The 24,024-nt window shown below is 60.2% G+C and overlaps 3 protein-coding genes across 15 annotated transcripts in view; 2 read left to right on the top strand and 1 right to left on the bottom strand.

Moving 5' to 3' along the window:
* Positions 1-12,221: 12,221 nt before the first annotated feature.
* On the top strand, positions 12,222-14,087 carry LOC102139613 (tryptase alpha/beta-1). 3 transcript variants are annotated; one of them, XM_045381910.3, is made up of 6 exons: positions 12,222-12,292; positions 12,478-12,538; positions 12,692-12,863; positions 12,973-13,238; positions 13,366-13,529; positions 13,613-14,087. In XM_045381910.3, exons 2-6 carry the CDS (start codon positions 12,478-12,480, stop codon positions 13,775-13,777), a joined length of 828 nt encoding a protein of 275 aa, XP_045237845.2. In that variant the 5' UTR covers positions 12,222-12,292; the 3' UTR covers positions 13,778-14,087. The 3 variants fall into 3 exon arrangements, with proteins under 3 accessions (XP_045237845.2, XP_045237843.2, XP_005590889.3); XM_045381908.2 differs by having other exon boundaries at positions 12,270-12,538; positions 12,973-13,220; XM_005590832.4 differs by having other exon boundaries at positions 12,270-12,538.
* A 3,398-nt stretch (positions 14,088-17,485) lies between these two features.
* On the top strand, positions 17,486-21,059 carry TPSG1 (tryptase gamma 1). Of its 4 annotated transcripts, none has more exons than XM_005590828.4 (6): positions 17,486-17,571; positions 18,115-18,141; positions 19,102-19,273; positions 19,795-20,060; positions 20,371-20,516; positions 20,616-21,059. In XM_005590828.4, exons 1-6 carry the CDS (start codon positions 17,526-17,528, stop codon positions 20,916-20,918), a joined length of 960 nt encoding a protein of 319 aa, XP_005590885.4. In that variant the 5' UTR covers positions 17,486-17,525; the 3' UTR covers positions 20,919-21,059. The 4 variants fall into 4 exon arrangements, with proteins under 4 accessions (XP_005590885.4, XP_045238806.2, XP_065393350.1 ...); XM_045382871.2 differs by having other exon boundaries at positions 20,320-20,516; positions 20,616-21,017; XM_065537278.1 differs by having other exon boundaries at positions 20,371-21,017.
* The window catches only part of CACNA1H (calcium voltage-gated channel subunit alpha1 H), a 68,561-nt gene continuing 65,478 nt past the window's right edge, over positions 20,942-24,024 (bottom strand). For all 8 annotated transcript variants that reach the window (XM_065537274.2, XM_065537271.2, XM_065537272.2 and 5 more), the window contains 2 exons: positions 23,551-23,711; positions 20,942-22,731 (listed from right to left, as the gene is read on the bottom strand). In XM_065537274.2, the coding sequence (XP_065393346.1) occupies positions 21,718-22,731; positions 23,551-23,711 (1,175 nt within the window). In that variant the 3' untranslated portion in view covers positions 20,942-21,717. The remainder of the gene's footprint in view (positions 22,732-23,550; positions 23,712-24,024) is intronic.

Here is a 24,024-nt window from a genome sequence, read left to right as displayed (position 1 = left end):
ATCGGCAGCGTGGGGATGCGAGTGCTTTGATTGGCTAACACTGGGCCCATCAGGGCGAGTCCTGGGCACCCTGCCCCGACCCCGGCCCCTCACCTGGGGTGCTGCAGGGCTGGGTTCCGGGGGAGGTGGATGGACCTGAGGGGCCTGCCCCGGACCCTCTCAGGAAGCTCCGCATCCTACCTCTGCCGTCCAGCAGCAAAAAGTTGAACTCACGTCATGCCCAACCAGCACCATATAAAAACGATGACAACCCATAATTCAGGAACACAGTGGAAAGGATGCCCTGTGCTCAAGAAGGTTCCATCCAGTTCAGAATGAAAACGCAAAATAAACCCGGCAATCATTTGGTGACTCCAGTTTACTGGGGTTTCTGAGACGCGGGAGCCGGCATCGCAGGGAGGTGGTGTCCTGGGGGCTTGGAGGGGATGCTGTGGCCGGGGTGTCCGTCGAGGGCCCTAAGACGGTGCCCTTCGACCTCGCGGAGATTCTGCCTCGGAATGTGGAGTGAGCGAGCGAGGGCCAGCGGGGCTTCCCGGCCTCTGTGGAGGTTCCTAGCTGGGGCCCTGGGATCCAGGGGGAAGGACCCTGTGCCAGACCCCCGTGCTGTCCAGCCCTGGTCAGCGGGCAGAGAGCTGTGTTCTGGGTCCTGTTCTGCCAGCGTGTGGTGGAGCCCAAGCACTGGGGTCACTTCTTCATGGCACTGCAGGTCCCTGTCCTAGAGCAGGACCCCAAATGAGAAGGATCAGGGGACCTCTGAGATGCCCAGAGGAGGCGCCCTGGTGATGTCCAGAGAGCCTCTGCCAGGCAGAGCCAGCCCCTGGTGGGGCAACGGGTGGAGAATGGGGCTGGCCACCCCCGGTGGGTGCACTGCCCTGAAGGAAAGGCTGGACCAGAGGGTGGGCCTCTGGGACATCCTGCACGTACAGGTTTCTGGTTGCCATCTCCTGGTGGGTGGTCAGGCAACTCTCCCCCCATGCCTCAGTTTCCCCACATCAAAGAGGAGATCCCTGACCTCGAGGGTCTCAGGCGGACCCTCCAGCCCGGCCTGTGATTTGGATCTGGGGAGGGGGGTAGGAAAGTCCCGGGCACTGCCCAGGGCCCCTTATCAGCTGGGTCATCAGGCTGGGGCGGCCAGGACGGTTAGGAAGGGCCAGTCCAGGCTGGGCCAGGAGACGGTCCCCATCTGATCTGCCGAGCGAGCACGGGACCTGCTCCCGGATGTGGGGACGGGGACGTCTCAAAGGGTGGCTGTCACGGGAGCCTGAGCTGTCTCCACAGGGCTGCTGGGCCTGGAAGTATTTCTGTGTCTTTTCTTTCTTTAAAACACACTTCTTATTTCAGAACAGGTTTAGATTTATGAAAAAGTTTCGAAGATAGTATAAAAGTGCTATCCGCGTGGCCCGGGCCCACTTCCCATTCTTCCTCAGGAAAAGGCTCGTTGGCCGTAATGAACGAGCCAGCACGATTCGTTACGGTGACTAAAGCCCGGAGCTTACTTGGATTTCCTTACTCCCCTAACCCCCCGTTCCCGTCCCAGGACCTCGCCCCGGATCCTCCTGTCTCCTCCGGCTCCTCTTGGCTGTGACAATTCTCTGGCTTCCCTTGCTTTCGATGACCTTGACCGTTGTGAGGAGGCTGGGTCGGCGATTTTGTCGAGTGCCAGTCAGTGGGGATTTGTCTGATGTTTTTCTCATGCTCAGCCTGAGGTCGTGGGTTTTGGGAGGAAGAGCACAGAGGCGAAGTGCCTTCCTGCCCCTGTCGTGGGGCCGCGTGGAGTCGCGTGGGGTCGGGAGTCATCAACCTGATTCACTGCCGGCTCAGGCATAGCTGGTTCCTCACCGTGCGGCGCCTCCCTGTCGGCCTCGGTGCTGCAGTGTTTGGAAGGAAGTGCCCTGAGCAGCCAGGTGGGGGTTGGGGGTTCCGCTGAGCTCCACCTCCGTGAGAGGGGAGGGCTGTGACTTTATTTTGAACTCTGCGTGGAAATTTGTCTCTTCCCCCCACTTAACTAATTTATTGATTTATTTTTGAAGCAGATTCTCGCTCTGTTGCCCAGGCTGGAGTGCAGTGGTGTGATCCCAGCTCACTGCAAGCTCCGCCTCCTGGGTTCACGCCATTTTCCTGCCTCAGACGCCCGACTAGCTGGGACTACAGGTGCCCGCCACCTCGCCCGGCTAATTTTTTGTATTTTTAGTAGAGATGGGGTTTCACCGTGTTAGCCAGGATGGTCTCGATCTCCTGACCTCGTGATCCACCCACGTTGGCCTCCCAAAGTGCTGGGATTACAGGCGTGAGCCACTGCGCCTGGCCTCTTCCGCCCACTGTTTACTTCTTCCACTATTTCTTTAATCAGCATTGACTCATGGATATTTATTTTTTATTTATCTATCTTATTTTATTTCTTTTTTGAGACAGAGTCTCACACTGTTGCCCAGGCTGGAGTGCAGTGGCGCAATCTCAGCTCACTGCAACCTCCACCTTCTGGATTCAAGCAATTCTCCTGCCTCAGCCTCCCAGGTAGCTGGGAATAGAGGCATGAGCCAACATGCCCAGCTAATTTTTGTATTTTTTGTAGAGATGGGGTTTCACCACGTTGGCCAGGCTGGTCTTGAACTCCTGACCTCAGGTGATCCACCCGCCTCAGCCTCCCAAAGTGCTGGGATTACAGGCATGAGCCACTGTGCCCAGCCATAATTCAGTAATATTTTATTTTTATTTTTCTTAGAGACAGGGTCTCGCTCTGTCGCCCAGGCTGGCGTGCAGTGGTGCGATCTCGGCTCACTGCAGGTTCAACCTCTTGGGTGAGAGGATTGCTTGATTCCAGGAGGTCAAGGCTGCAGTGAGCTCTTGACTCACAGCCAAGGCTGGAGTGAGTAAGACTCAGTCAAAAAAAAGGAAAGAAAGAAAGAGAGAGAGAAAGGAAGGAAAAAGAAAGAAAGAAAGAAAGAAAGAAAGAAAGAAAGAAAGAAAGAAAGAGAGAAAGAAAGAAAAGAGAAAAAAAAGAAGGAAGGAAAGAAGGAAGGAGAGAAAGAGAGAAAGAGAAAGGAAGGAAGGAAAGAAGGAAGGAGGGAGTGCGGGAGGGAGGGAAAGAAGGAAGAAAAGAAGGAAAGAGAGAGAGAGAAAGAGGAAGGAAGGAGGGAGGGAGGGAGAGAGGGAGGGAAGGAAGGAAGGGAGGGAGGGAGGGAGGGAAGGAGGGAGGGAAGGAAGGAAGGGAGGGAGGGAGGGAGGGAAGGAGGGAGGGAGGGAGGGAAGGAGGGAAGGAAGGGAGGGAGGGAGAGAAGGAAGGGAGAGAGGGAGGGAGGGAAGGAGGGAAGGAAGGAAGGAAGGAGGGAGGGAGGGAAGGAGGGAGGGAAGGAGGGAGGGAAGGAAGGAAGGGAGGGAGGGAGGGAAGGAAGGAGGGAGGGAGGGAGAGAGGGAGGGAAGGAAGGAAGGAGGGAGGGAGGGAAGGAGGGAGGGAAGGAAGGAAGGAGGGAGGGAGGGAAGGAGGGAGGGAAGGAAGGAAAGGAGGGAGGGAGGGAAGGAGGGAGGGAAGGAAGGAAGGAGGGAGGGAGGGAAGGAGGGAGGGAAGGAAGGAAGGGAGGGAGGGAGGGAGAGAGGGAGGGAAGGAAGGAAGGGAGGGAGGGAGGGAAGGAGGGAGGGAAGGAAGGAAGGGAGGGAGGGAGGGAAGGAGGGAGGGAAGGAAGTAAAGGAAGGAAGGAAGAGGCATTTTCCCGTAGCTCCGCCGTACAGCCAGCAAGCCCCGAGGTAGCTGTGGGCATCCTACTGACATGTAATTCTCAATTGCCAAATCCAAGTCCGTCAAGTCTCCCAATAATGTCCTTGGATCGAAAGGGTCCCGCCTGGGATTAGGAGGCACGCTGGGCTCTGGAACGGGTCCTCGGTCTTTCCTCGGCTCCTCTGGCCCTGAGACCCTTGAAGATTTCCGGCCATCTTTTTGTGGCGCGTTCCTCAAGCCGGGCTGATATTTTTTCACGGTCAGATTGAGGGGATACCCGCTTGGCAGGAACATCATGGACCCCGCTCTGAGGTCTGCCTCCTGTTGAGGGCGTGCACGGTCGATTTCTCCAGTTGCTGGGACGTCCCCTCTCATCTCCTGAGCGAGGGGCATCTGCCCGGCTTCTCCCCGGGAAGCCGCTCCTTCCCTTAGTGATGACTACGTGTTTCGTGGGGAGACTTCTTGAGACCCTGTAACCAGCCGAGTTCTCATCAGACTCTCTATGTATTCATTTGCTTATTTATAACTGTGTGGATTCATGGTCTCTTGTTTTATTCAATTATTTAAATTTCTTTTTCCCATTTTATAATATGCAAACTCACCCTGATGCAGACACTGGGAGCTCCTGCGAGCTGGCCTCTGTGTCGTCTGACACGTCTCCGACTCTGAACTTTTCCTTCCACAAGATTCTCATGGTTCTCTCGTATCCGCCTCTGCGCCAGGCATTCCTCCAGGAAGCCCAGCTCCTGTCGGTGGCAAATGGTATTTAGAGACCACGATCTAGGTGAAGGGGTTGCCCATTGCTCTTGGGTGCCACTGCTCGCAGCCCTTCTCAGGGGACAGAGCCAGGTAACACATGTATGTGTGCACACGTACACTCACACACATGCACATGCATGCACACACTTAATCCATGCACACTCACACACACACTCTCTCGCATATGCAACGCATGCACACACTTGATCCATGCACATTTACACATGAATTCATACACATGCACACGTGCGCACACATACATGCACACACATGCACATACTAGATCCATGCACACTCACACATGCACTCACATGCATGCACATGTGTGCACACACACATATACATGCACATATACACACACGAATGCTCACACGCACACACGGACTCATACATTCACGCACACATGTATACACACATGTGCGTGCACACACATATGCCCACACATGCATGTACTTGGTCGACGCACATATGCACTCACACACACACATGTGTGCACACTCACATGCACATATGCACACACATAAATGTTCACATGCACAGACGAACACACATGCACACATTCACACTCACACATGCACACACATACACACGTATGCACACCCTCACATATGCACACTCACACACTGACACACACACACACTCCCACGTACACATCTACACGGCCATCTCTATAATGAAAACCATGAGCTCTCACAGTGCCTCAGCTGTGGTTCCACCCCACAGGGCTCACTCTGCATTTCTCCTCTCCCATCGGGCTGCCTTCAGCAGTGGGGAGCTGGTTCCACCCCCAATTCATTGATCTCATCAATCCCCCGTGTGCCCCCCACTCTGGGCCAGTGTGGCTGTGGCGCCCCAGGTCCACCCTGGGACTCGCCCCACGAGAGGCTTTAGGACCGAATCTATCGGAGGGAAAGGGAAGGGGTGGGGCGGAGAAGTGAGCAGAGCTTGACTGTTTAGAAAGCTTCTGGCCGTTTCCGTGGGTGTGTGGTGGGCACTCCCTGAGGCTTTCACGAAAGCCACCTGATGAGCCAGGCTGGGCACGGAGCGTGGGGGTGCTGGAGCCCGGAAACCGGACCCCCCACCTGCTAGTCCTTGCCTTCTCTGCCCTCAGGGTGACTCGGGAGGGCCTCCGGTCTGCCAGGTGCATGGTTCCTGAGGGCAGGTTGGTGTCATGAGCTGGGTCAAGAGCTACAGCTTCCCGGACTGGCCAGAGGTCTACATCCTCCTCTCTGCCTGTGTGAGCCGGCCCCAGCATCGGGGGCTCAGGCGCCTCCCCAGGCTCCCCTTCCGGGGGGCTTCTTCCTCCTCCTCCAACTCGTCCTCCTCTTGGCTGTCTCCTGCGTCTGGTGGCTAAGCGATCTCTGGGCCAGCCTCAGTGGCTCTTCCTCCCCCAACCTCTGACCCTTGGCCCCTGACCTGCATGAGCCCCTGCAGCTCCCTCCTCCCAGGGGAGTGGAGGACAATGGCCACAGGCTAGGCCTGGAGGGAGACCCCGCTCCAGGCCTGCACAGCCTGGGCTCGCACCCCAGTGCAGTCTCTTCTCCCCGTGGGGAAACTGAGGCAGAGAGGGTGCAGTTACCTGCTAGGGTCACACGCAGGGCCTATTCCAGGGCTGGAAGTTCCCCTCCCCTCCCCTCCCCGCACCTGCCCTGCCCTCTCCCCGCACCTGCCCTGCCCCCTGCCCGCCCGCGCACCGCCCTCCCACAAACGCCCCGCCCCGGCTTCCTCCCAGCGCCTGCCTCGGCCGCGCCCGGGCTCCGCTTTGCACGGTCAGGGGCCCCCTCTGGTGGAGACTCGGGGAAGTGCAGCGCTCCGGAGGGAGACGTCCGATCGCTGCATAGAAAATCCAGGTTTCACACACCCTGGACTAGGGGACTTAGCGGGGCTGCGAGATACAAAACCAATACACAAAAGTATTATTTTATTTCTAAATGCCAGCCATGAATATTGGAAGATCAACGCGAACATCAATACCCTTTACTACACAATAAAAAAGTCAAACACCAGGAATACATTTAATAGAAGGCACGCAAGATCTCTGCACCAAAAAGGACAAATCTAGCTGGAAGGAAATTTCAAAGCCCTTCATAGGTGGAGCGACAGGAACACGGGCCATTTTCATCACCCTAGAGTGTTTCCTCACCTCTCGGTCACCTGCCTGAAGGGGCGGGGAGCAGACACCCTAGGGTGATACATCTTGCTTTGGGCCATGGTTACACAGGTGTGGGATCATCACAATTTATTGAACTGGACATTTCAGGTCTGTGCATTCTGTTTATTTAATTTTCTCTCAATAAAAAATACATCTATACATTCAGTTCCCGCTCGGACATACAAAGGGATTGGAAGTCATCAAGTCCATCCTCACAACCACATCGGAAACGCTGGGCAAAATGAAATGCAGCTGAAAGCCATCTGAGAACTGGGCTCACAGGGCAAAGCACTGCTCCCAAACTGGACAGACCGGTGGCTACTCGGGAGGCTGAGGTGGGAGGATCACTTGAGCCTGGGAGGTTGAAGTTTCAGCGAGCTAGGATCGCATCGCTGCACTCCAGCCTGGGCAACAGAGCAAGACCCCGTCTCAAAAAAAAAAAAATTAAAAACCTCTGCTCTAAAGAAACATTGTTAAGAGAATGAAAAGACAAGCCACAGACTGGGAGAATATCTTTGCAAAACTCATATCTGATAAAGGATGATTATCCAGAATATACCAAGAACTCTCAAAGTCAACATTAAAGAGAACAAGAAACCCGGCCGGGCGCGTAGTCACGCCTGTCATCCCAGCGCAAGCAACCCGGCCGGGCGCGGTGGCTCACGCCGGTCATCCCAGCACTGTTGGAGGCTGAGGCGGGCGGATCAGATCACGAGGTCGAGGTCAGGAGATAGAGACCAGCCTGGCCAACATGGTGAAACCCTGTCTCTACCAAAAACATAAAAATTAGCTGGGCGTGGTGGCGCATGCCTGTAATCCCAGCTGCTCGGGAGGCTGAGGCAGGAGGATCACTTGAACCAGGGAGTTGGAGGTTGTAGTGAGCCAAGATCGTGCCACTGCACTCCAGCCTGGTGACAGAGCAAGACTCCGTCTCTAAATAAATAAATAAATAAATAAATAAATAAAAGCAATGAGCTATCAAGCCTTGAAAAGACATAGAGGGGCCTTAACTGTGAAAAAAGTGAAAAAAGCCAGTCGGAAAAAGTTAACAGTGTATCATCTATGGTGGATAAATCAAAACTTCAGAGACAATGAAAATATCCATAGTTTCCAGGGGTTTCGGAGGGGGAGAAGCAATGGAGCACGAGATTTTGAGGGCAGTGGATGTATTCTGTATAATACAGTAATGGTGGACACATGACTTGTGCAATTGCCACGTACGACCCTCAGAACACAATGTACAATACACAGAGTAAACCCTCATGTAAAATGTGGGCGTTAGTAATAATGTATCAATATTGTTCATCAGCTGTAACAATGCACCACACTAATGCAAAATGTTCATCACAGGAAACTCTGTGTGTGGGGGGGGCGGGTGTGGGGGTTATACTATCTGTACTATCTGCCTAGTTGTCTGTTAACTTAAAACTGCTCTAAAAAATAAAGTGGGCCGGGCGCGGTGGCTCAAGCCTGTAATCCCAGCACTTTGGGAGGCCGAGACGGGCGGATCATGAGGTCAGGAGATCGAGACCATCCTGGCTAATATGGTGAAACCCCGTCTCTACTAAAAATACAAAAAAAAAAACTAGCCGGGCGAGGTGGTGGGCGCCTGTAGTCCCAGCTACTCGGGAGGCTGAGGCAGGAGAATGGCGTAAACCCGGGAGGCGGAGCTTGCAGTGAGCTGAGATCCGGCCACTGCACTCCAGCCTGGGCAACAAAGCGAGACTCCGTCTCAAAAAAAATAAAAATAAAAATAAAAATAAAAAATAAAAAATAAAAATAAATAAAAAATAAAGTGTATGGGCTGGGCACGGTGGCTCACGCCTGTAACCCCAGCACTTTGGGACGCCAAGGTGGGTGGATCACGAGGTCAGGAGATTGAGACCATCCTGGTTAACACGGTGAAACTCCATCTCTACTAAAAATACAAAAAATTAGCCAGGCGAGGTGGCGGGCGCCTATAGTCCCAGCTACTCGGGAGGCTGAGCCAGGAGACTGGCATGAACTTGGAAGGCAGAGCTTGCAGTGAGCCAAGATGGCGCCACTGCACTCCAGGCTGGGCGACAGAGTGAGACTCTGTCTCAAAAATAATAATAATAATAATAATAATAATAAAATAATAAAGTATATGAATTCCAAACACCATACAACTTCATGTGCAATTTCACCTTGGGACAACCTGCTTTTGGTCTCCCCTGAATCCTTCTGTTACTGTAGCACACATCACACCTGTGTGTATTCCATAAACCACACAATACCTGCACTTGCTTTACTGTTGTTGCTTCAAACTGTCAATTCTCTTTTCAACATTTTTTGAGAGAGAAAACTGTCTTACACAGTCACAGCTGTTTCCATTTCTAGAGCTTGCCTTCCCTTAGTTTAGGTTTAGATTTTCATCTCTTATCTTCTTTCCGCAGAATTTCCTTTCACATTTCTTTTTTTCCTTTCTTTTTTTTTTTTTTTTTTTTTGTTGAGGCAGAGTCTCGCTCTGTCCCCCAGGCTGGAGTGAAGTGGCGCGATCTCTGCTCACTGCAAGCTCTGCCTCCCGGGTTCACGCCATTCTCCTGCCTCAGCCTCCCGAGTAGCTGGGACTACAGGTGCCCGCCACCATGCCCGGCTAGTTTTTTGTATTTTCAGTAGAGATGGGGTTTGACCGTGTTAGCCTGGATGGTCTTGATCTCCTGACCTTGTGATCCGCCCACCTCAGCCTCCCAAAGTGCTAGGATTACAGGTGTCAGCCACCATGCCTGGCCATGACTGATTTTTTTATTGGAGGGTCAACCTTTTTCATGCCTACTTTTTTTTTTTTTTCTTTTTTAAGACAGAGCCTCGCTTTGTTGCCAGACTGGAGTGCAGTGGCAAGATCTCGGCTCACTGCAACCTCTGACTCCCTGGTTCAAGCGATTCTCCTGCCTCAGTCTCCCGAGGCAGAAGATTACAGCTGGGATTACAGGCACGCGCCACCACGCCCGGCTAATTTTTATGTTTGTAGTAGAGACGGGGTTTCACCATGTGGGCCAGGATGGTCTCGATCTCCTGACCTCATGATCTGCCCACCTCGGCCTCCCAAAGTGCTGGGATTACAGGCGTGAGCCACCGCGCCTGGGCGCCTGCTTGTTTTTGAGTAGCCCCACGTCTCGTGAATACTCTCTGGAGTGTTTTGTTGCGTGCTGGATTGTGTTATATTCCTTGACATCATTTTGGGATGTGTTCTCACAGGCAGTTAAGTTACTTGAAATCATTTGGATCCGTCTGCAGTTTGCTTTCCAGCTTTGTGAGGGTGGGTCCAGAGAAGCCTTCGGTTTTGGGAAAATTTTCTCCCCTAGTACCCTTCGATACCTTTCTGAGGACTCTCCAATGCCTGCCTCTGACAAGGTTTCTACACTCGGCCGGTGGGGACACATGGTATTCCCAGCTCTGCGGGCACTCCCGGACTCCTCTGCCCACCTTCTCTGGTGGTTCTTGTTTCTGATGTGACTTCTGCGTGTCTCTGCATCTCCGGCACTGGGCCAAGGACTCCGGGGGACCCGCCTGCAGATGCCTCCGAGCATCTGTACCGTTCTCTCCTCTCCAGTTTTCTGTCTCATGAGTCTTTGCTGCCTGGGCCTCTCCACATGCCAGTGTCCGTCTCCCCAGCCCACAAGCTCCTGGGGCTGAGTTTCCCGTTGCTGCACTGAGTCCTGACATGTCACTGTCGTCTAACCCAGCTCCCCACCCTTCTCTCGGGGACATTGCCCCGTGTGGCCTCTTTCCCAATGTCTGTCAATGGCCTGGGAGCCAGCCCTGCAGCACCCCAGGTGAGGGGCCGGGATCGGGGCAGGGTGCCCAGGACTCGCCCTGATGGGCCCAGGGTTAGCCAGTCAAAGCACTTGCATCCCCACGCTGCTGATTGGTCCGCCTCCCAGGCCTGACCCTATCGGGGCGTTCCTAGGAGGAGGGACCAGAGCCCCTGACGCGGGGGTGCCAGAGCCCTCTGCACACCCCAGCCCTGGTGTCCCGTGTGTCCCCGGGTTCCCCCAGCCCTGGCATCCCGTGTGTCCCTGGGTTCCCCCAGCCCTAGGGTCCCCTGAGTCTCTTCTTCACTGTCAACCCTGGTGTCTCCCGTGTCCCTGCACCACCCTCGTCCCTGGTGTCCCCCATCACCCCATCCCCTCACTTCCTGGGCTCCTGAGGGTCCCGTCTTGTGGGCCTCGTTCATGGAACCAGGACGGGGCAGGTGGAGGCCTCTGGGGAGTTTGTCCAGAGAATGGATGAGGAGCAGGGTCGTGAGCAGGAGCGGTCTGGGCCACCCCTGCCTGTGCCCTGGGGATGCTGCCTGGAAGGAGTTCAGGTGGATATGGCCTCGGTGTGCAGCGTCAGCCCCAAACCAGGCTGGTCCCAGGCAGGGTGGGGGCAGCGTGAGCGCTGGAGTGGCCCTGTGTTGGCAGTCGGGGGACAGGTAGGGGGTCCTGGGGCTCAGAAGGAGAGGAGGTGAGCTGGAGGCCTCAGTGACCAGCAGGCCCAGGGGAGTTGGGAGGTGGGGTGGACAGACCTGCAGGGACAGTGTCAGTGCTGGATGGACGGAGAGCACAGGTAGCTGGGACCGGGGGTGAGACCATGGGGAGCTGGGTCTGGGCTGGAGGTGAGTACACAGAGAGCTGCGGCTGGGGCTGAAGTGAGTTCGTGGGGAGCTGGGCTGGGGCTGGGGTGAGTCCGTGGGGAGCTGGGCTGGGGCTGGGGTGAGTCCGTGGGGAGCCAGGCTGGGTCTCCTGGGGTGAGTTTGTGGGGAGCTGGGCTGGGACTGGGGGTGAGACCATGGGGAGCTTGGCTGGGGCTTAGGGTGAGTCCGTGGGGAGCCAGGCTGGGTCTCCTGGGGTGAGTCCGTGAAGAGCTGGGCTGGGTCTCCTGGGGTCGCACCCCACTCCCGTCTGTTCCTCCCTCTGCAGATGAAGCTCAGATCCCACGACAATAAGGCACCTGCAGACCAGGGAACCTGCACGGACAGCCCCAGAGGTGGACATTGAGGACTCACAGGAGGACTCGGGTCTCATACCAAGGGTGGACAGCAGGGCCCCTTCCTGGCTGAGGACACTCCGTGCTGTCCCCTCTCAAGGCTGTTTCCTCATCTGACAAGGAGATCTCTTGTGAGCCCCCCACCAAGTGAGTCGAGGAGGGCTGGCCCCACCCCTGTGGATTCGGAGTCCGTAGGAGAGATGACACCTGTCATGTTCCCACCTCATGGGCACCTTCCCGTCTCTTGGAGGGTGGCCCACGGTCATGAGTTCCCCATCCCTCTTGGGGAAACAGGTTTCAGGGCAACTGGTCTCGTAGCATGGGGCAGCCAGGCCGCCTGGGTGCAGCTGTGCCTGAAGGCCTCCTGGCACCGGGACAGGGCAGCTGATCCCACCAGCGGGAAGGTGGTGCGTTCCGGTGCTGGGATCCACCAGCTGACAGGCGGAGCTGCGAGCCTCCAGTGCTCAGCCCTCGGCGGGGCCTGCCTGGCAGCCCCACACACAGAGGGCGTCAGGGTGGCAGGGGCACGTGTTACATGGGGGCCCTGGGTCTGAGTCATCCACTTCCTCCGTATCTGGATGGGAGGGCGCAGCGCCCCTCCTCCACGCCGTCCTGATCTGGAAGGATAAATGGGGAGGGGAAAGCCTGCTGAGTAGAAGGAACAGTGAGCGGCCAGGGTAAGTCCCCACTCTCAGAGACCCTGACATCAGCGTCGCCTGGAGCAGAGTGGCCCAGCCTCAGACTCAGAGCACCAAGACCCAGGCCCCCCGTCCCAGCTCCATTCTTCACCCCATAATCTGTAGCCCCCAGCCCTGCCCCGTGAGCCCCGGCCAGGCCCACGATGCCCCTCCTTGCTCCCCAGATGCTGAACCTGCTGCTGCTGGCGCTGCCCGTCCTGGTGAGCCCGGCCCACGCGGCCCCTGGTGAGTCCCAGCCGGGGTCCACCCTGCCCCTCACCACATTCCACAGGCCAGGGCCTGGGTGGGTTCTGGGGAGGCCGGGCTGGCCCCCACACAGGGAAGGGCTGGGCCCAGGCGTGGGGCTGCTTCCTGGTCCTGAACTGGCTCCTGCCCCAGCCCCAGGCCAGGCCCCGCAGCGAGTGGGCATCGTCGGGGGGAAGGAGGCCCCCAGGAGCAAGTGGCCCTGGCAGGTGAGCCTGAGACTCCACGGCCAGTACTGGATGCACTTCTGTGGGGGCTCCCTCATCCACCCCCAGTGGGTGCTGACCGCGGCACACTGCGTGGGACCGTGAGTCTCCCGGGGCCTGGTGGGGTGGGCGAGGGCCGGATGTGTGCCCTGGCTCCCGGGTGCTCCTGGAGGCTGCCCAGGGCCCTGAATGGGAGCCTCCGCTGGCCAGGGACGTCAAGGATCTGGCCGACCTCAGGGTGCAGCTGCGAGAGCAGCACCTCTACTACCAGGACCAGCTGCTGCCGGTCAGCAGGATCATCGTGCACCCGCAGTTCTACACTGTCCAGACCGGGGCGGACATTGCCCTGCTGGAGCTGGAGGAGCCCGTGAACATCTCCAGCCACGTCCACACGGTCACCCTGCCCCCTGCCTCAGAGACTTTCCCCCCGGGGACACCGTGCTGGGTCACCGGCTGGGGTGACGTGAACAATGATGGTGGGGCTGGGGACAGTGGGAAGTGGGTGCTGGGTCTTAGCCACGGCCCAGCCCCTGGGCTCCCTCTGGCTCCGGGTGGCGGTTGCCGGGCCCCCTCCTGAGTCTGCACCCTCTTCCCCACCCGCAGTGCCCCTCCCACCGCCATTTCCCCTGAAGCAGGTGAAGGTCCCCATAATGGAAAACCACATTTGTGATGCGAAATACCACTCTGGCCTCTACACGGGAGATGACGTTCGCATCATCCGCGACGACATGCTGTGTGCCGGGAACAGCCGGAGGGACACCTGCCAGGTGGGCTCTGCGTGCTCCCCGCCCCGCACCACAGCCCCCACGCCCGGGCCTGGCCGGCGAGCACTGACCCCTGCCCTTCGCAGGGCGACTCCGGAGGGCCCCTGGTCTGCAAGGTGAATGGCACCTGGCTGCAGGCTGGCGTGGTCAGCTGGGATGAGGGCTGTGCCCAGCCCTACCGGCCCGGAATCTACACTCGCATCACCTACTACTTGGACTGGATCCACCGCTACGTCCCCGAGAAGCCCTGAGCCAGGCCTGTGTCACCCGGGTCAGCGGAGGGCCAGCCCCTCCTGTCCAAAACACCACTGCTTCCGACCCAGGTGGCGACTGCCCCCCACACCTTCCCTGCCCCGTCCCGAGTGCCCCTTCCTGTCCTGAGCCCCCTGCTCTGTCCCGAGTCCCTTCCTCTGTCCTGAGGACCCTTCCCCATCCTGAGCCCCCTCCCCTGTCCTGAGCCTGACCCCTGCACCGGGCCCTCCGGCCCTCCCCTGCCCAGCTAGCTGGTGGTGGGTGCTAATCCTTCTGAGCGCTGGACCTCATTAAAGTGCATGAAAATCACTGGTGTGGGTTGCTGTTTCTGGTTGTGGATGTCACTGGGGGAGGAGGCGTCCAGGTGTGCTGGGGACAGCTGCCGGAGCTGCAGGTTCCCGGCCCCCAAGGCACAGCCATTCACTGTGGGATGGGGTCTCCTGGGCAGCCCTGGTCCCTGGGGATGGCGTCTCCCCACACAACGCACCCAGCATTCAGGTCACACAGAGCCACTCCGGCAATTTAAAGATGATTGTAAAGGACAGCTAGGTCCCCACAACGGTCAAGAGAGAGCATGGTCACTGGGAGCCCTGGGGCTGCCCATCACAAGCCCCTACCCCGCGCTTCTCACGAGGTCTTCTCCCTGCCCCTCCGTCCAACGCTTTCACTTTGCCCAGCTGTTTGCTCTGAGACAGGATCTCACTCAGCCTGCACTTCTGTCATCCAGGCTGAAGTGCAGTGGTGTGATCAGGGCTCACTGCAGCCTTGAACTCCTGGGCTCAAGCGATCCTCCCATCTTGGCCTCCCGTGCAGCTGCGATTACAGACGCCCGCCACCATGCCCAGCTAATTTTTGTTATTTTCAGGAGAGATGGGGTTTCACCATGTTGGCCAGGCTGGTCTCGAACTCCGGATCTCAAAGTGATCCGCCTGCCTCGGCCTCCCAAAGTGCCGGGATGACAGGCGTGAGCCACCGCACCCGGCCTGAGTTTCACATTTTCAAATTCATTTTGAGGTCTTTCTCTACATCAGTACGTGAGCCCTTGGCGTCTGGCGAGTGTTGCATTTTATCCCAGGCTCTTGTTTGCGTTTTATATTTGAACATGATTATACTCATAAATGAAATGTGGGGCTAGGCTATTCTGGTTGAAAAATCTCAGGCCGGGCGCGGTGGCTCACGCCTGTAATCCCAGCACTTTGGGAGGCCGAGGCGGGCGGATCACAAGGTCAGGAGATCGAGACCATGGTGAAACCCCGTCTCTACTAAAAATACAAAAAACTAGCCGGGCGCGGTTGTGGGCGCCTGTAGTCCCAGCTACTCGGGAGGCTGAGGCAGGAGAATGGCGTGAACCCGGGAGGCGGAGCTTGCAGTGAGCCGAGATCGCGCCACTGCACTCCAGCCTGGGCGACAGAGCGAGACTCCGTCTCAAAAAAAAAAAAAAAAAAAAAAAAAGAAAAATCTCTAAGAAAACATTCATTCTTTCCTTCCAAGTGTCAGATGCAGAGATGTGCATTCAGTCGGCCGGATCTCTGCAAATGACCTCTGTCCTCGAAAGGGGTGTACTCGACTCCCAGTGCCCTGTTCAGTCCCACGTGACCTCTGTCTCTGCAGCCCCTGGAGGGCGGGGACAGAGGGGCACCAGGAGCCCATCCCTCGGCTCCTGTCCTGCAGGCCCAGCGTCTTGTTTATGAAGATGGATCTGGAACTCCAGCCCTCCTTCCTCCCTCTGGCCCATCCCACCTTCTAGGGATCACAGGGACAGCACGGGGTGACTCCCAGTGAGCACTGAGCCCCTAGAAGCACTTCCGCACGCCCAGCGACGGTTTTGCGGGGTGGGAGTCGGAGGCATGAGACCCTGAAGGGAAGCAACACGGACCCGGGGTTTCCGGTGTAAGGGAAGGTGGACAGCAGGGGCCGGCCACTAGGTGGAGGGGGCGGGGCAGGCTCCAGTCCCAGAGCTTCCAAATTAGATCAAAGATTCCTGGGAAGCTCACCGAAGCTCAGCCCAGTGACACTGGCGGAAGTGAGCGTCAGCTTCAACAGGAAGGGTCTCTCAGGATGCGGCAGGCAGGCCATTGGCCACGGCTGCAGCCACCTGCGTTTTGACTGGGACGGGGTGACCTGCTCCAAGATCACCCATGTGGCTGCTGGCAGGAGGCCCTGGTTCCCTGTCCCCGGGGGTGTGAGGTGGAGGGCGAGTGGGGGGTCCAGGGTTCCTACTGAGGGGACAGCGCCCAGGTGGCCAGGTTACTGTAGACAGAAGCAACCCCAGGTCTCCCAGGGTCCTGGGTTACAGGAGACCCCACCATGCTGGAGGCCACTGCCAGGGCCAGGCCCCCTCCCTGTTCCTCAGTTGGCTCTCCTGTCTGACGGGGTGGGGAAGGCACCACATCACAGGAATGTGGGGCTCACGGGATGGTGTGTGGAGCTTCCTTCTCCCCAGCAGGCCTGGAATCTGGGTGGTGTGGCACACACTGCTGGGAGCGGCGTGCTGGGGCACAGGCAGAGACACGGGGTCCCCAGTGCTGCAGGTGAATTGAGTTGGGACAGGTGAGGGCCCCGAAATCTCCGCCTGTGGGGACCTGGGGACAGCCCTCGAGGTCAGGACTAGAGGACCTGGTTCCATGAAGACCCTGGCCCCTCAGTCTCCTCCCCACTGGATGACATCACCCTGGGTAGGGGTGCCCTGGGCCACGGACTGGTGGCTCAGACTCTGCTCCCTTGTGTGGGATGGGACTGTCCTGCCTCCCCCAAGGCAACCCCTCCAGGTGTGCCCCTGCCATCAGGTGTGCGGCCGCCGTGAGGGAGGAGGGTGCCCGGTCGTGGGTGCGCTGCTGGCCCCGCACGCGAAGGGAGAGGCTGGTGTTGTCCTTATTCGTCACCAGGAAAAACACTGAGCCTACAGTTCAGAGCCTTGGCTGCCCCCCGCGCTGGCGTGCAGGAGGCCAAGTCTGTGCCCAGGAGGCCACACCCTGGTGGGTGGTCAGGCAATTTCACCCCCGTGCCTCAGTTCCCCACATCAAAGAGGGGATCCCTGACCTCGAGGGTCTCAGGCGGACCCTCCAGCCCGGCCTGTGATTTGGATCTGGGGAGGGGGGCAGGAAAGTCCCGGGCACTGCCCAGGGCCCCTTATCAGCTGGGTCATCAGGCTGGGGCGGCCAGGACGGTTAGGAAGGGCCAGTCCAGGCTGGGCAGCGAAACGGCGCCTATCTGATCTGCCGAGCGAGCACGGGACCTGCTCCCGGATGTAGGGACAGGGACTTCTCAGAGGGTGGCTGTCACGAGGGCCTGAGCTGTCTCCATGGGGCTGCTGGGCCTTGATTGGGACCCTCCTGAGGAACCCCGAGGCCTGGGCTCCCAGAGGATGAAGGAGAGGCGGCCAGTGAACCAGGGACGGCTTCTTGGAGGGGGCGGCACTGATAGGGACACTTACCTCTCCCTCAGCCCTGGCCCCGGAGCAGACATAGGGTGAGAAGTGGTGCTTGCTTTCTGTCCTTCACCACTGTGCCCTTGGGCCTTGCCGGCCACTTGGTGCCAGGGCTGTGGCATCCACATGGGATAAATGGAGGTGACGCCCCTTCTTAGGAGATGTGCAGAAGGAACAGGTGGGGCCGTCTGTGGAGCTCCCGCCTCCTCCATCCTCCCGCCCTGCCTGACAGCAGGCGTGTGGCCACCCCTATCCCCCACGCCCAGCAGGTCCAAGGGTCAGGCGGGCCCTCCTCCTTCTCCCTACAGTGGGCAGACACCATGGCCCTCGGGGCCCGTGGCCTCCTGCTGTTCCTGGCTGTGCCCGGTGGGTGACCTGGCCTGGGTATGAGGATGGGGGGGCATCTGCTTCCAGCCTGGATCCCTGGTGGGGGTGAAACTGGCGGCTGGCCTGAGGGAGGGAGGAACACGCTGAGCCCCCACCCTGTGGGGCCCCGTGTCTCCTCTGAGGAGACTGCACCCCTGGCTGGAGGCCCGGCTGTCCGTGCCTGGGGACAGAGGCAGGAGGGAGGCGCGGGTGGGAGTTGGGGGTGCCGGGAGTCCCAGGACCCAGAATACTGGTGATTTCTCCCCCGAGCAGGACCTGGAGGGTGGGGAGGAGGCCCAGGCCTGAGGCCAAACTCCCGGCCTCCAGCTGCTGTTTATGGCCCATGGCTGGTTCCACCCAGCCCCGGGCCAGTGAGACAGCGGCTAACCCAGCCTCACCAGGCCGGGCCCCTCTGCTCAGGGCCAGGGCCCACCCCAGTGTCACCCTGAGGCCCGGCAGGTGTCGGGCAGGGGCCTCTGGAGCCTGCGCACCCCTCCCCTCGGCAGCCCCCTCCATCCTGGGCCCTCCGTCTCTTTCCCACAGGTGTGTCCCTCAGGGCTTTGCAGCCAGGTACGTCTCCAACAGGTGTGCGGTGAGGGGGTGGGTGCAGGCAAGGCCTGGCAGGGGGGCCTCGGAGACGACCCTCTCCTTCCCTGGGGGTCCCACTGGGGAGGCCATGGTTTGTCAGGTGGTTTCCGCTCACATCTCTCGGTTGAGGGAGGCTGGCCGGGGTCTGCTGCCGGGGCCGTCTCCCCCACCACTGCGGTCAGTTTGTACCTTGGGAGATGCTTTGAGGCCATGAAAGCCACCTGGCCCTCCTTGAACTTCCTCCCCGCAGGGTCCCCACTGTGGCCCAGGAGCCAGCTGGGGGCTTTGCTGTGCAGGAGAGCCCACGCCCCACCCCCAGACCCTCTCCCTGTCTATAAATCTCTACGTCTGTCTACATCCCAGCTTCCCTTCCATGCAGCCGAGTGCCCACACTCCATTGCCAGCAAAATTATCCAGCTCAGGCGGCCCCAAGTGCGGCCGGTGGGCCTCAAGCCGACTTCCTCCTAATTTCTTTCTAATTTTCTGAGGTGAAGTTCACAGGAGATAAAATTACATTATCAAGTGTCCAGTTCAGAGACCCTGAGCACCTCGGACAGTGCCGTGTACCCACCCCCCCCCCCCCCGTTCTATCCAGCTCCGAACATCTCCATCTCCCCTGAAGGAAAACTGCCCACCAGGCAGCCACTCCCGGCCTTCTCGGGGGCTCCACCGTTCTCTGAGCCCCTTTCTAGCTGCCCAGGGAGCCCTGGTTAGTTTGTGGAGCACGGCACTTACAAACCGCAGCCTGCGCACCGGGCGCGCTCACGGCTGCTGGCTGTCATTTCCGCTGCACCCGCGAGGCTTGCGGGGAAAGGCCGGCAGATGGGGGAGCTGAAGAGCGAAGTCCCCGAGAAGGCAGGTGTGGTCAGGGAAGGCTCCCTGGAGGAAGCACAGTGGGTTTCTTGGGATCCCCACCAGCCACCCCTTCCTCCTTCGACTTAGGGTGTGGCCAGCCGCAGCATTCGGGTGTAGGAGGCCGGATCGTGGGGGGCCACGCTGCCCGGGCCGGCGCATGGCCATGGCAGGCCAGCCTCCGCCTGCGGAGGGTGCACGTGTGTGGCGGGTCCCTGCTCAGTCCCCAGTGGGTGCTCACAGCTGCCCACTGCTTCTCCGGGTGAGTCTGGCTGGGCAGGGGCACTCTGAACGTCCAGGCCTGAGTGGGGCCTACGCCAGCGCACAGGCCTCCACCGGGTCTTCACTCACTCTGAGGCTTGGGAACTCTGAGCCTGTTTCCTTCCAGTGGAAAGGGAGGAGCTGGCTGCCCACTCTCTGTGAGGTTCTGCCGGTCTCTGCTCACCTCTAGGGACCGACGGCTCCCTCCCGCGCCCCCGCCGCTGTCTCTTCATGTGAAACTGAGCTTGCAATCTGTCTCCTGACCAGCCCCTGCTGGTCTCGGGTGTGCTGCTGGCTTTTCCGGGCGCTGGCAGGAACCCCAAGGTGCTGCCGTGGTCCTTGGACCCTGGAGGGCGAGGCCACTGCCCAGGCTGTGTGTGTCCCGAGCCCAGGAGGGAAGAGCTGGGCTTCAGATGCCCGCAGGGGTGGGGTCTGGGCAGGGCCGATGCTCACCTCCGGCCTCTGCAGCCGGCCCCTCTCAGGGCACTGATGCCCGCAACACCCACCCACCTTCCCTCCCAGGTCCCTGAACTCTTCCGATTACCAGGTGCACCTGGGGGAGCTGGAGATCACTCTGTCTCCCCACTTCTCCACCGTGAGGCAGATCATCCTGCACTCCAGCCCCTCGGGACCGCCGGGGTCCAGCGGGGACATCGCCCTGGTGCAACTCAGTGTCCCCGTGACCCTCTCCAGCCGGATCCTGCCCGTCTGCCTCCCGGAGGCCTCAGATGACTTCCGCCCTGGGAGCCGGTGCTGGGTGACTGGCTGGGGCTACACGCGGGAGGGAGGTGAGGAGCCTGTGTGGGGATGCTGGGATGGAGGGAGGCAAGGGCAGCTGGAAGAGAGCTGGCCTGAGGGACGCTGATGCCACCACCTGCTCCTGGTGGCCTGCACACCCGGCCAAGGCCGCCCCCGTCGGCTGTCCTTTTTCAAAGCCTATCGTGTGGGTCCAGAGCAGCGGCCAAACATCAGATCACAACCCACGTGCCATGACGAGGGTCACAGTGGCATTGGACTTGTGTCTGGCAAGGTCTCCCATCCCCCCAGGGCAGGGCCTGATGCTCCAACCTTCCCTGAAGCCTGTCTCCCCCACCCCAGAGCCTCTGCCACCCCCCTACAGCCTTCAGGAGGTAGAAGTCTCGGTGGTGGACACAGAGACCTGCCGCCGGGACTACCCTGGCCCTGGGGGCAGCATTCTTCGGCCCGACATGTTGTGCGCCCAGGGCCCCGGGGATGCCTGCCAGGTGAGCCTGCCAGGCCGTGACAGAGGACGGGGGTGGGTGCAGCCCAGGGAGGGGCTCCCCACCTTCTCGGCTCCCCATGCTCGCCTTCTCTGTCCTCAGGATGACTCCGGGGGGCCCCTGGTCTGCCAGGTGAACGGTGCCTGGGTGCAGGCTGGCATTGTGAGCTGGGGTGAGGGCTGCGGCCGCCCCAACAGGCCAGGGGTCTACACCCGTGTCCCCGCCTATGTGAGCTGGATCCGCCGCCACACCACAGCGTCAGGGGGCCCAGGGTCTGGGTACCCCAGGCTCCCCCTCCTGGCTGGTTTCTTCCTCCCCGGACTCTTCCTTCTGGTAGTCTCCTGTGTCTTGCTGGCCAAGTGCCTGCTGCGCCCGCCTGGGGACGGCGCTCCCTTCCCCGCCTGACCGATGGCAGGAACCCAAGCGCATTTCTTAAATAAGTTACTATTTATTCCGCTCCGCCCCCTCCCTCTCCCTTGAGAAGCTGAGTCTTCCGCATCAGATTATTGCAACATTTAACCTGAATTTAAAAGCACACAAAACAAAGGTGTCAACGGGAATCTCGCGGCCAAAGCCCCCAGAGGGAGGGGAGGCCCGATATGCGTCGGTGCCGGGCGCGTTACTCCACGGAGTCGGCTCCTTAGTGATGTGACGTCACCATCTCCCAGAGTCACAGGACGCTTGTGGGAAGGCCCGAGCGGAACGGAAAGGGTGGTGGCTGGAAGGGGAGGGTGGTGAGGGCGTGACAGGCGGACAAGAACTCAGACTGTGAGTGAAGGTGGCCTTGGGCCGCGGTGGCCGCACCTGCTGCCGGCAAGGGCCCAGGCCCCCAGTGAGTGTCCTGTAACAATGCGCAGCCTGAGAGGACGCAGCCTGGTACCTTCCCCTCTCTGGCGGGTGCCTGGTCTTCGTCCCACAAACACAGCTTCTCTCACGACGGGACGTTGACCCAGCTGCCCACACAGCCTCGGCTGGCAGCAAAACTCCAAGAAGCCCGAACCAGAACGGATGGGGGCTCGCGGGGCCCAGCAGCCACTCCTGCTTCACTGGGCAGAGAACCAGGGCCTGGGCTGTCATCCTCCCCGGGCCTCTCTGCTCACGACGGGACCCAAGTCAGGGTCCACGCACGGCTCCGCCTGGGCCACCACCCCAGCGGGGCCCCCAGACCCCAGTGCCAAAGCGCTGTGCGGCACCAAGCCCCGAGCTACACGGGGTCATCTGTACCATCCCCTGGGGCAGGCGTGGCTGAGGGGGACCCTGGTTTCTCCAGAGGACACTGGGGGACTGTGAGGTACGGCCCCCGCCTCTTCTCTGGGGGGTCACTGACGGGCATGGGAGGGTCTGTTTCTGGGGGTTCCAGGAGCACTATGGCCCCTGAAGAGAAAGCTCTGGGTTCTGGGGTCACGCTGTGGCTACCGTCCAAAAAAGGATCTCCACTGGGGCCCCCGAGGTCCAGCGGCTCGAAGGCAAAGCTGGGGACGGTCAGGTGCTCGGCCCGGCAGGAGGCCTGGCCCCAGCGCTCCCCCTTGGCTGCAGGGTCCCCTCCGGTGCCTGAGCCCTCCGTGGGCTCCAGGGAGTCCCTGTGAGGGGTGGCCTCACAGGACGGGGTTCTGCGCCTCAGGGTGGTGCTGCCGCCCTCCGCTGCAGGGGGCCGCGCGGAGCCCTCATCCTCCGCCGGGGGCTCCACCGAGATACAGGGGGGGCTCATCTTCTTCTTTCTGCGCGCACCCAGAGCGGGCTCGGCCTCGGGGCCCCAGGCCTTGGCCTCCCCAGGCTCCCCGCTGCCCAGCTCCGCCGAGGGCCGCCACTGCTCGTCCGCGCGGCCCGGCTTGTCCAGGAAGCCCTGAGCGTCCACGCTGTAGAGCCTGCGCAGGTCCCGCTCGCCGCCGGCCACGGGAGAGGCTTCGGGGCCCTGGGGCTCGGCCGCGGGCTGCCAGGGGCGGGCGGAGCTGGTGATGTGGCTGACCTCCTCGTCGGCTGGATCCGAGGCCTCGGCCTCCTCTCCGCCCGGGGCTGCCGTCCGGCTGGAGACGCAGCGCTGTCCGAAGGTGTGCTTCCGGGTGCGGGTGCTGGCGGGCCGTGGGGAGCGTGGGGGAGACTGCAGGGAGCCCCCCTGGGACACCGGCCTCACCAGGGTTTTCTCGCCAGTCTCCGCAGGGTCCAGGGTGTCCCTAGGGCCGTCAATCTGCCCTTCCAAGGAATCAGCGCGCACAGCCTCCTGTAGGATGTGGAGGCAAAGGGAGGAGCACGAACCTGGGAGAGCCCTATCGGTGGCCGGGGCCCGGGGACCCCTCACCATCCAGGTCCTAGAGAGGCCAACGTGGGCAGGTCCCCTGGGTGGCTCCTGACCCTCGAGATGGGGCTGGAAGCCACTGGTGTGGACATCCCAGTCTCACTCCTGACCTGTGAGGCTCCTGGGGAAAGCCTGTACCCGCTACTCTGCAGGCACAGATGCCACGGCCCCCAGGGGCACAGAGCTGAGGCTACCTCCCCACTCCGGGACACCAGCAGCCCAGCTGGGCACCCCCAGGATGGGGCTCTCCTAACTGCTCCCATGCAGAACGGGGGTCTTGCACTGGGCAGCAAGAGGCAGGGAGAGGCAGGAAGAGGAGCTGAGGCTGCAAGTGGGTGAGGCTGGGACATCTGAGCACAAGCCAGGACCGGAGAAGCCGCTGTCTGCCCACCATGGGACACACGCCCACATGGGGCCTGGAAAATTGCCGTCTGCCTGTCATGGGGTGGGCCTGAGAAACTGCTGTTTGCCCACCCTGGGGCCTGAGGCTGTGGTTCCAAGAAGATTCGGGTCCCCGTAGCCAGGAGCTCTGTAGCCACAGACAGGCTCACAGGCCTGAAGACCCACCTGGGCCCAATGCTCCGAGATCCACCAAGCAGCAGGCAGAAAACTTTAGAGCCCCAAGGACCCAGTGCCACCCTCCCTGGGCCTTGTCCTCATCTGCTGGTCCTTCAGATGAGAGAGGGCATCCCTGTAAGCCCCCCACCCCCGCCAGCCTCCACTGCAGGCAACAGCTTCTCCTACCTGTCTGCAGAGCAGCCGGCTGAGGCTGGGGGAGCGGGCTGTGCCCCGAGGGGACAGGGCGTGGAGGGTCTCGCTGCTCCTGGCTGGAGACGACACAGCCAATGGGATCTGGAGGGAGGCACAGGACTCCACGGGCGGCGAGTGTGCAGAGGCCACGGAGCCTGGGGCAGGGGAGAATCTAAGCTGGCAACTCTGCCCCTGCCTTCCCGCCCGGCTTCCACCCACCCCGTCCATCCCCAACCTGCCCCCACCCTCCTTCCCGCCCAGCTTCCACCCACCCCGTCCTCCCCCAACCTGCCCCCACCCTCCTTCCCGCCCAGCTTCCACCCACCCCGTCCTCCCCCAACCTGCCCCCACCCTCCTTCCCGCCCGGCTTCCACCTACCCCGTCCTCCCCCAACCTGCCACCATCCTCCTTCCTGGCCAGCCCCGGCCCGATCCGTCCTCCCTCTCACCTGCCCACCCAGTCGTCCCC

The sequence above is a fragment of the Macaca fascicularis genome, chromosome 20 (genome assembly GCF_037993035.2).
Source record: "Macaca fascicularis isolate 582-1 chromosome 20, T2T-MFA8v1.1".
NCBI classification, from domain to species: domain Eukaryota; kingdom Metazoa; phylum Chordata; class Mammalia; order Primates; family Cercopithecidae; genus Macaca; species Macaca fascicularis.
This window is presented reverse-complemented; position numbering and strand designations above follow the sequence as displayed.

Bases quoted from the DNA above. Each gene is read 5' to 3' on its own strand.
- LOC102139613 (XM_005590832.4), top strand. From the start codon at position 12,457: ATGCCCCTCCTTGCTCCCCAGATGCTGAACCTGCTGCTGCTGGCGCTG. The intron at 12,539-12,691 runs GTGAGTCCCAGC...CTCCTGCCCCAG, and splicing joins CCCGGCCCACGCGGCCCCTG to CCCCAGGCCAGGCCCCGCAG. The intron at 12,864-12,972 runs GTGAGTCTCCCG...TCCGCTGGCCAG, and splicing joins GCGGCACACTGCGTGGGACC to GGACGTCAAGGATCTGGCCG.
- TPSG1 (XM_065537277.1), top strand. From the start codon at position 17,526: ATGGCCCTCGGGGCCCGTGGCCTCCTGCTGTTCCTGGCTGTGCCCG. The intron at 17,572-18,114 runs GTGGGTGACCTG...TCTTTCCCACAG, and splicing joins GCTGTTCCTGGCTGTGCCCG to GTGTGTCCCTCAGGGCTTTG. The intron at 19,274-19,794 runs GTGAGTCTGGCT...CTTCCCTCCCAG, and splicing joins GCTGCCCACTGCTTCTCCGG to GTCCCTGAACTCTTCCGATT.